We start from the raw sequence: 9,745 nt of genomic DNA, 5'->3' as shown, positions 1-9,745 counted from the left end.
GGTCTCCGAGCAGCGGGGGCGCACCCTGCCTCCCGCGCCCCCAAGTACTCCCCCCGGCCTGGCCCTGGGTCCCGGGCCTCTCACCTGCCCGGTTCCAGCGCTATCCGCAGCCTCACAAACCCCGACGCACGCGTCCCAAATCGGGCTCGGCCAACTCCAGCCTCCCTGCGGGGGTCCGGGCAGAGTTTCAGAGGGGCGCTGGCCAAAGTCCAAAGCTGCTCGTGCTGCGGCCTCCCTGGGGCCCTCCTGGGAGTCGCCTCTCCGGACCGCGCTGTTCCCTAGGGATGGAGTAAGTCCCTACCTCAGCCCTAAGGGTGCCGGTGCCGGGCGCATAGTAGGTGGACCGGTGCGGAGTCTGAGCAGCTGGGGATCGGATCCAAGAAGCCCAGAGTGAAGCCGGTCTCCACGCAGGAATCCTGCAGCAGGGGAGGGCCGCTGCCCGGGGGCACAGCTTATGCAAGGGCCTGGGGTCTGATCTGTTTGGGGAATGCCGAGTGATTTCTCCTCCCGGGAGGCTGACACAGGCGAGGAACTGGGGGCCTGGCCTCTATTTTGCCTTTTTTCCAATCCAGACAGGGTCTGGCCATGTTGGCCCTGCTGGTCTTGAACTCCTGGGCTCAGGCGATCTTCCGACCTCGGCCTCCCAAAGTGCTAGGATTACAGGCGCGAGCCACTGCACCTGGCCTGCCCTCTGTTTTTACCCTTATTCATGCCACAGCCTCCCTCACCAGACTCTGAGCTTGTGGAGGGTACGCTGCCACCAAGTGCTGGCTGGACTTTACTGGCGATGCCCAGATCGTGTTGTACCTCTCTGAGTTAGTTTCGTTCACCAGGCCCAGTGCAGGAGAGGGAACCGCAGTGCAGGCGCTGACAGCCCTTGGACCCGAACGTCCCTGTATGAGGCATTACCCAGACTCCTTGCAGGGACCGTGAGCCCAGAGATGGTCAAGCTAACCTGTGCCCCAGCAAGGTGGGGTGGGGACGGGACCCACCACCGCCCCACAGCGCTGAGATGTGGTGGGCTTTGTCCTGTGTCTCCTGCGGCGTGCCGTCCTCCCCCCACTCCCCAGCAGGCCACACCACCCTTCTTTTGTTCGGGCCATGTCCTGTTGGGAAGTCCTTCCACTTTTTCTTCCTGTTAAAATCCTGCTCTTCCAGAAAAGTCTGTCCCACCCAGTGCTCTAGCGTCCCTGCCAGGACAAGGTTCTCAGTTCTCTGCCCTCCAGGGAGCTCAGCCCATTTGTTCTGAGCTCCAGGTCTCGTCTGCTGACCCCACTACAGACGTCCCAGGCTGAAGGCCCAGGGCTGGCCGGGTGTCTCTTCAGGGAAGGGTGGGAACCTGTCCCAGGTGGTGGCTAAGGCAGGCCCTGAGCCACCTGCCAGGCCCTCTGGACAGACTCTCTCAGTGCTCCTGGAGTGAGGGCCTGCGGTTCTACCCACACAGGGCTCTGCGGCCCACGCAGGCTGGACAAGCGTCCCAGGCGACTTGGTCTGGTCGGGCTCTTTGAGGGAGGGGGATGGCCACTCCTGGAGACGAGCACCTCCGGAGCAGAGGTGCGGCGGCTGCTCCCCAGCACAGGACAAGGAGCCGTGAGCCTGGGGTCTTGGCGTGCCTGGCCCCAGCATGCCACCTGGCAAAGGTGGGAGTTCTGGAAGCTTCCCTCTGCCCTGGGACCAGAAGCCCCCTCTTGCTTCAAGGGATCTCATGGGTGAGCAGGGGTGGGCCAGGGTTGGGAGGAGGGCACCTCTTCTCAAACCAGGACTGGGACCTGCACAGGTGGGAGCTGGAAGGGCACCACCTCCACCCAGGCATGACAGGGCCACTCATTTGCATGCAGGGGCCACCGAGGCGAGAGCCGCCACCACCGCCACCGCTGAGCGGATTTGAGCAGAAGCTCCGTTCTCCTTCTGTTCTTGTCTCTCTCTCAAGGTCAGAGCCCAAGCAGGGACGGGAACAAAGGCGGTGCGTCCCCCATTCAACCTCCCCGCGCCCGCTGGCCGCTCCTAGAGGAAGGACCTGGGGAGGGAAGGGGAGAGCATGGCGTCTCCTGAAGCCTGGCCCCGGGTGAGGCTGCCCTGGCAAAGCCCAGCCCAGCCATGGGGCCACTGTGGGACCCTGGGGCTGGGGGCTGTCCCAGCTTTGGGACGCAGCCATGGCCGGAAATGACTCTAGAGTAAGCTTCCTGTGGAGCTGAGGGTCAGAGGTCAGGCTCACGCTGGGGACAGGGGTCAGCCAAGGTCAGGGGTTATCCAGGGTCACCCTCAGTCCCTGGTCCAGAGCCAGTGCAGGGCTTGATGGGGTCTGGCCCCGCCCCCTGCTATGCACTCCTGGGCCTGGGGTCTACCCGGACTTGGGAAGGGGTAGACTTGTCCAGCCCATGCCCAGCACCCGCTGCCCACTGCCCACAGGGCCAGGCCACAGGGCTTGGGATCAGCGTCCCGCAGCCCCTCAGCCTTCAAAGGCCGCGACACCAGCAGGAAGCTAAAAATATGCGGGGAGAATTTCTCATTACAGAATAAATTGGACCCAGTCCGCAGCCTGCCCTGGTGCCAGCCAGCAGCCTTCAGAAGCCCCATCTCAGCCAGGCAAGGATCAGGTGGCGGGGGTCACGGGGCGCCGGGGGCTGGGCAGGTCGTGGGCTCCACTCTGGGCGGGAGCCCGACGCCTGTCCATCGTCCCACCTGCGAAGCACGGAGCTGGGGTCTGCACTTTGCCCCAGGGGTCAGGGCGTTTCCCCTGGGCTGGGTCACTGTCCTTGAAAATAAAAACGTATCCCTTTCTCCAGCGGGTCACATGAAAATCCCCACCCTGTCCAGCCACGGACCCAAGATTCCTGCAAACCCCTGCAGCCGGTGGGGGAAAGGAACAGGCACACAGCCCTATTTCCCAGCTCACCCTCCTCCCCATGTCCCACCCTTCCCACTCTCCTCCCTGCCTCCTCCCCTCCCTCCTCCCTTCACACCCTCCTCCCTCCTTCCCTTCACACCTTTCCCCTCCCTCCCTTCTTCCCTCCCTCCTCCCCCTTCCCCTCCCTCCTTCCCTTCACACTTTTCCCCTCCCTCTTCCCTCTCTCCTTCCTCCCCTCCCTCCTCAATTCCTTCCCCCTTCATACTACTCTCCCCTCCCTCCTCCCCTTTTCCCACCCTCTTCCCCCTTAATACCCCCTCTCCTCCTTCCTCTTTCCCTCTCTTCTTTCACACCTTCCGCCCCTTCTCAACCCTCCCCTCCCTCCTTCCATTCTCTGCACCCTCCTCTCTCCTCCTCTTCCTCCTCCCCTTCCCTCCTTCCTGCCTCCCTCCTCCCATCCCTCCTCTCCATTCATATCCTTCTCCTTCCCACTCTCTCCCCTTCCTCCTCCCCTTCCCTTCCTCCTCCTTCCTGTCTCCCTCATCCCACCTTCAGGTCCAGGACCTGAACACAGACCCATTCTCCAGTGTCCAGACACCACCAGCGTCCAGAACTTCCCATACAAAGGAAATGTCCCTGCCCCCACCACTCGCTGTCCGGAGCAGGAGCCTCTGGCTCCCCACGGGGACTGAGGACCCAGACCTCTCCTCACAGAGACTGAGGACCCCTCTCTATGGTGACTGAGGCCGCAGACCTCTCCCCAAGGTGACTGAGGCCCCGCACCTTCAGTTTTATGTAACTTAATGAAGAAACGTGAATAGCCACGTGTAGCTTTTGTGTCCCACAGCAAAGCACTGGGTGCTTCTCAGGGTCTGACTGGCCTGGGACGGGGAGGTCAGTGGCCTCAATGTGGGGGCAGTGGTGGCTCAGGCCCCCCCCAGAGGAGACGGGCACCTGGGGGTGAGATCCCTGGAGGTGGGGAATCAAGGGTACGGGGGTCTCAGCACCCTCAGTTGCCTGCCAACCCCCAAGTGACTGATTTGGCGCACGGGGGGTCGCATCCCTGGGACACGCTGGCACCAGGGCGGCGGAGGAGCCTTGTCTTTGTCTCCCCAGGACGAACGTCGGGCCCCAAGCTGCGGGCACAAGCCGGCGCCACAAGGAACCTGACACATCCAGCCCTCGAGGCCACGTCCCCAGCGCCCACCCATCCCTATTTCACAGGCAGGGAAGCTGTGCAGTGAGTCCACTGGACTCCAGGCTGGGCCGGACCCACTGCTGAGGCAGAGACTCCCGCCCAGAGGCAGGGGTCTGATATGCTGCTTATCCAGTGGGCACACCGAGGAGCAAGGGTGGGGGGCGTGGGTCTGAGACACCCCCTGGCATGGGGTTAGGATCTCAGCAGGTCACACCCATGTGTGTGATCGCGTGTCCCGTGGGGCTGCAGACGTCCCATCCGTGGGACTGTGTTGCCAAAGCTGTGTTTTGTTGGTGCCTGTGCCTGCACGGGGGAGGTGGAGGATGCCACTGCCCACCCCCCAAACTCCCAGGCACCCGCACACACACACACACACTCCCACGGGCACACACATATAGGCCGAGCACCGGCCAGGACCTGGGGCCTTTCATCTCTCACCGACAGGCCCCTCTCCGGCTCTTAGCCTGGGAGAACCCCTGACTAACAGTGCATTAACCTTGGGGGGCTGCCAATTACTCTGCACCAACACGGGGCGCAGCGCGGCTGACGGGCCCTGACAGGCAGAGGGGATGGAGGCAGCAGAGCTCCTCTCCCTGCCCGAGGGGGCGGCGGCGGCTGGGCTGGGGGCTGCAGCATGTTCTGACTCCGGATGGCAGAGCGCGGGTCTCTCCTGACCTCATTAGAGTAATTAATGTGCCTTTTGAAGCTGGTGAAAACGCTCAGAGCTGTGGGATGGGGGGCGCAGATCACAGGGTGGGGGCTGGGGCCGGTGTCTCTATGCCTGTTGAAAGCACGTCCCAGAGGGTCAGACATGGAGACAGAGACGGACACAAAGTGAAGGAGGCAGATGGAGAGATGCGAACGGGAGAGTTTGGAGACAGACGCAAGGGCCAGACAGATGGGGAACAGCAAACTCCAGGGCATAGGTGTCACCTGCTTGTCCCCAGTCCCACACAGTCAGGCCGAGCCAAGCTGCCCCCCCACCTGCAGTCTTGGGGGCCTCTCTCGGTCTGTGGCCTCACTTTGACGGTTGCTTCCCCAACCCTCCCTGCAGGATTCCCCTAAAGAACAGGTTGGGGTGGGCAATCAGTGAGGACTTCCTGGAGGCGGCGGCTGAGGCCAGGGCGGAGAAGGACCCAGGGTACTGGAGGGGGAAGGTGAAACGTGAGCACAGTCTTGGCAGGGTCTGGTCAGATGGAGATGCTCAAGGGAGCAGCTGGTACCAGGACAGGGGACCCTGGTCTGAGGGGGCGACAGCCCCTCCCAACCCCAGCAGCAGCACAGGCGGGGTCGGCAGGTCCGCGAGATGCACAAACCTGAGGGACTGCCCATCCCCTGGTGGACGTGGGGACACAATGGGCTCAGGAAGTGGGGTGACAAATGGGCTGTGCCGGACCAGCTTTCCCACATGAAGGGTTAGGACCGGGGAGACAGCGAGGGGACTGGGCGGCCCAAGGCTGCCACCTGGTGGTGGCTCCTCCTCACGCCAGGGCAGTGACGGCTCCAGCTAGGTGGCCTGGGGGAGGCCTCAGGCTGTGGGTACCCACCTACCATGCTCTCTCCAAGGCTAAACTCATGGGGGACAGGGGGACAGGCCAGAACTGGACTCCGCACAGACACACACCCGTGCAGGAAGAACAAGGTCCCAGGGAAGCTGATTAAGGCCCGAGGGAAGCTGATTAAGCACCTTGCCGGGGATGGGGTCTCAGGCTCCACCTTCTACAGGAGACTGATGGGGGAGGGGTACCCGGCATGGGGGCCCAGGGCCACGGGGATCTCCAGCCTCCTACAGCACAGCCCTGGGGCTCCCCGGAATCATTGCCAGAGGTATCCGTGAGGTGATGTGGGGATCCTCCAGGGAAGGGCCCATGAGACCCAGGCTGAAGATGGACAGAGAAGGGGACCCTGCAGCAGGGGCTTTGACAGATGGAGTAGGAGTTTCCTCTAGGAAAAGAGGTGCTGACAGGCAGGGCCTGATCCCAGGCAGCTGGAGATGGGTTCCTCACCTGGGGGGCAAGGCTGCAGAACCCAAGCATGGTTGCAGACAGACCAAGGCTGGCTTGAGCCCTGCTCCACCACCCACCCCTACACTGGCCGCACCAGTATGCACGGGTCTGGAGGTGGCATGGGGTCAGCACCAGCTGCAGAGACATGGCTGCATTTATTGTTCCCAGCCCAGTGGGAAGGCGTTCCCAGAAAGGTCCCTTGGGTCACCTGCCCACCCAGCCTCGGTTCTGGGCTGCCATGCCCCCGCGGGGGCAGGGGAGAGACACAAGTCACAGTCAGGCAAGGGGGCCTCAGAGTCCTGGGCAGCGGCTGTCGGGGCCCCTCCGGTCTTCACCTGGGACCCTCGGCCAGGCTGGGGCAGCATCCAGGAGGCGAGGCTGTGTGGTCCGGTGGTAGGTGCAGGTGGCAGTAGGCAGGCAGGCTGCACAGGTTCCAAAAGGAGCTCTCGGGTTGGCACTGGGTGAGGCCAGCCCCAGGGCCAGCAGGGGAATGAGCGGTGGAGCGGGGGGTTGCCAGGCACTGGGGTGGGTCCCATCTCCTGTCCTTCCCTCATGGCCGCTGGAAAGGCTGCCTCCCTGGCTCAGCATCTGGAAGCAGGGGGTCAAGGGTGAGAGGCGAGGAGTGAAGGGCCCAGCCCGCCGGGCAGAGGCCCACCCAGGTCAGGTAGGAGCGGGCAACCTGTCCAGGCCCCCTCGGCCCACCACGGCCCACCCTTCCTCCCCTGGCCTCCTGGGCCTTGCTCAACTGCCCACCCTGGGGGAGGAGGCCCCCAGCCAGGAGGTAGAAAAAACCTGGGAGGGGTTCCCAGGATGGAGTAAGACCTTGGGGAGGGATCCCAACGCCACCCTCCCTGGAGGCTCGAAAAGTCCCACAGTCCCCAGAGGCCGCCCTGTCCCCTGGTCTCCCAGCCTCCATGCCTGCCACCCTCAGCAGGCCAAGGTCCCCCCAGCAGCCACACTGCAGCAGAACACAGCCATCAATCCCTGCCCAGAACCCCACTAACCCAATACCTGCCTCTACACCCAGGCCTACCCCTGGCCCGTCGACATCTGCCCAGCCTCCGCCTCTGTCCCTGCTGTTCCCTCGGTCTGAGACACTCTTCCAGGAGCCAGCCCCATTACATACCAGGGAGAGGCCCTCCCTAACGCTGCCCGCTCAGAAGCATCCTACGGTCAATTTTGCACCCGACTTAGACCTCGTCTCTCAGGGAGGGGCCTAGATCGAGCATCCACTACCCTAAGCCCTGCAGCCGCTTTCCCATCTCAAAGATGCAAGAAGGCTGAATGCGGTGGCTCACACCTGCAATCCCAGCACTCTGGGAGGCCAAAGCGGGAAGATCCCCTGAGGTCAGGAGTTCGAGACCAGCCTGGCCAACATGGAGAAACCCCGTCTCTACTAAAACTACAAAAACTAGCCGGGCATAGTGGTGGGCACCTGTAATCCGAGCTACTCAGAAGGCTGAGATGGGAGAATTGCTTGAACCCAGGAGGCGGAGATTGCAGTGAGCAGAGATCATGCCATTGCCCTCCAGCCTGGGCAACAAGAACAAAACTTCATCTTAAAACAAAACAAAAACTTAAGTCAGGTGTGGTGGCTCACGCCTGTAATCCCAGTTCTTTGGGAGGCCCAGGCAGGTGGATCACCTGAGGTCTGGAGTTGGAGACCAGCCTGGCCAATATGGTGAAATCAATCTCTACTAAATACAAAAACTTAGCCGGGCATGGTGGTGGTGGGTGCCTGCAATCCCAGCTACTTGGGAGGCTGTGGCAGGAGAACTGCCTGAACCCCGGAGGCAGAGGTTACAATGAGCTGGGATCGTGCCACTCCACCTCAAAAATAAATAAATAAAAAACTTAAGTTAAAAAAAAAAAAAAGTTGCAAATAGAGGCTGGGAGAAGGGATGAGCCCTGCCCAAGGAGGCCGTGGCCTGACCACTGCTGTCAGCTGTAATTGTAGAGACCACTCCATCACTTGCCCAAGTCACCGGACCCTGCTGAGTCTCCAGCCCAGCCTGCCCACCGAGGCCCCAGAGCTGGGGAAGGGTGCACACCATCTCAGATTCCTCGACTCAAAGACCGTCTCCTCATCGCTGTCCAGCGAGGCCATCTCGGTGGGGTCCTCAGTGTTGGCCAGGAGTCCGTATCGCCTCCGCTGAGGCTTCTTCAACCTGGAAGGAGATCCAGGTATTGTCAATGGTCCCTCCCTGCCAACCCTGCCTCCTCCTTCCCTCAGGACCCTCACTGCCATCCTCTACTGGATCCCCCAGCCCTGCTGCAGACCTCCCTGGTTTTGCTCTGCCTGTTTCTTTCATGTCCTAATCGCCAAGTGATTACCACTCTCTCCCAAGGCGGTGACAGTCAGAAAACACGTGCCCTAGCAGGCCCTCCCATCACCCCTGTGCCGGGACCCCAGAAGAGGCACGCTGATGTCACTCCCGTTGCACCGATGAAAAGACTGAGGCTCACACAGGGGTGAGACTTCGCCAAAGACAACAGAATGCAAGGCTGTCTCAGTGCCAAGCCACTGGTGGCCCCAGCAGCCAGGGAGGCAGGGAGGGTGCAGGGCACAGGCAGGGGAGAGCGCCCAGCAGGTGCTTCCACAGGAAGGGGTGTTGTGGAGCACAGGGGAGGCCCTGCACAGGGCCCCTAAAAAGCAGCATAGCCAGGCACATGGCTCACATCTATAATGCCAGCACTTTGGGAGGCCGAAAAAGAAGGATCACTTAAGCCCAGGAGTTCAGACCAGCACAGGCAACATGGCGAGACCCCATCGCTACAAAAAAACTTATAAAAAATGATAAGCGGCTTGACTTTGCCAGCGTGGTGATGGGGAGGGATAACGTCCTCGCTGCGTCGCTCCCACCCGGAAGCAGCAGCCACACTGGGTAGTCAGAAACCCAGAGGAAACTGGGCCCACAGGCCAGGGAAGCCGGGGTGGCCTGACCAGGCAGAAGCCCCTCCTGTCCAGGGGCTGCCTACAGCTGGACCCCGCGAGGGTCTGGGGACGCAGCCGCACCTCCCGGGCTGTGGGAGCACCCAAAGCGGGCACGTGGCCGACGCTGGCGAAGGCCCAGCTTCAGTGGGTAGAGGCACAAAGGAAAAGAATCGGGACTCCACGGAAGGGTCGCGGCTGCAGGCGGGAAGATGAGAGCGAGGACGGGCATCCGGCGACAAGGAGCCAAGGAGGATCCCTCGCCTCGCCAGGGCCTGACCCCTGCCCGGCACGCTCCGGCTTCGGTGGCTCCGTAGGGGAAACGAGCAGTGTCACCCGCGAGTTAAGAGGCGGCGAGGCTGGGCACCCCGACGCCCAGGCGCAGGCCGGAGAGCGGGCGAGTCACGTGGCCCTGCCCCGCCTACACCACGTGACGATCCCCGCACAGCTCCGCCCACGCCCACTCCGACAGGGAGGGAGGGAGGACCCCGCGGCCCGGCACGTGACGCACAAGGCGCGCGCTAATTGGCCACGGCTGGGAGACGGTGCCCGTGTGCGCCTGACGCACCTGAACGCCCGGATGAGGAAGTAGAGCACGGCCAGGCCGCAAAAGCCCAGGATCACGTAGAAAGAGCGCTTCACCGCCGAGCCCGGCGACACCGGCGGACCTGCGTGCGTGCTGTTATGCGGAGCGCCCGGCTGGCTCCCATTCGTCACGACCAGCGGCGGCGACAACGTGACCTGCGCGGCGCGCGGCGGCG

General features: G+C 62.7%; 2 protein-coding genes across 2 annotated transcripts in view; both read right to left on the bottom strand.

Annotated features, from left to right (window-relative positions):
- Positions 1-6,199, bottom strand: part of EFNA2 (ephrin-A2) — a 20,337-nt gene extending 14,138 nt beyond the window's left edge. The window contains exon 1 of the mRNA XM_011964103.1: positions 6,147-6,199. Within this exon, the coding sequence (XP_011819493.1) occupies positions 6,147-6,199 (53 nt within the window). The remainder of the gene's footprint in view (positions 1-6,146) is intronic.
- Positions 6,173-9,743, bottom strand: LOC105527680 (chromosome unknown open reading frame, human C19orf24; the record flags this gene model as incomplete). The annotated part of the gene is made up of 3 exons (XM_011964102.1): positions 6,173-6,640; positions 8,104-8,220; positions 9,553-9,743. Coding segments are annotated over 3 exons (309 nt in total), but the record flags the coding sequence as incomplete, so codon positions are not given.
- Between the last annotated feature and the right edge of the window lie 2 nt (positions 9,744-9,745).

The sequence above is a fragment of the Colobus angolensis genome, unplaced genomic scaffold, assembly GCF_000951035.1.
Source record: "Colobus angolensis palliatus isolate OR3802 unplaced genomic scaffold, Cang.pa_1.0 Scaffold64, whole genome shotgun sequence".
In the NCBI taxonomy this organism is placed as follows: domain Eukaryota; kingdom Metazoa; phylum Chordata; class Mammalia; order Primates; family Cercopithecidae; genus Colobus; species Colobus angolensis.
The sequence above is the reverse complement of the archived record's forward strand: the minus strand, read 5'-3'. Positions and strand labels throughout refer to the sequence as shown.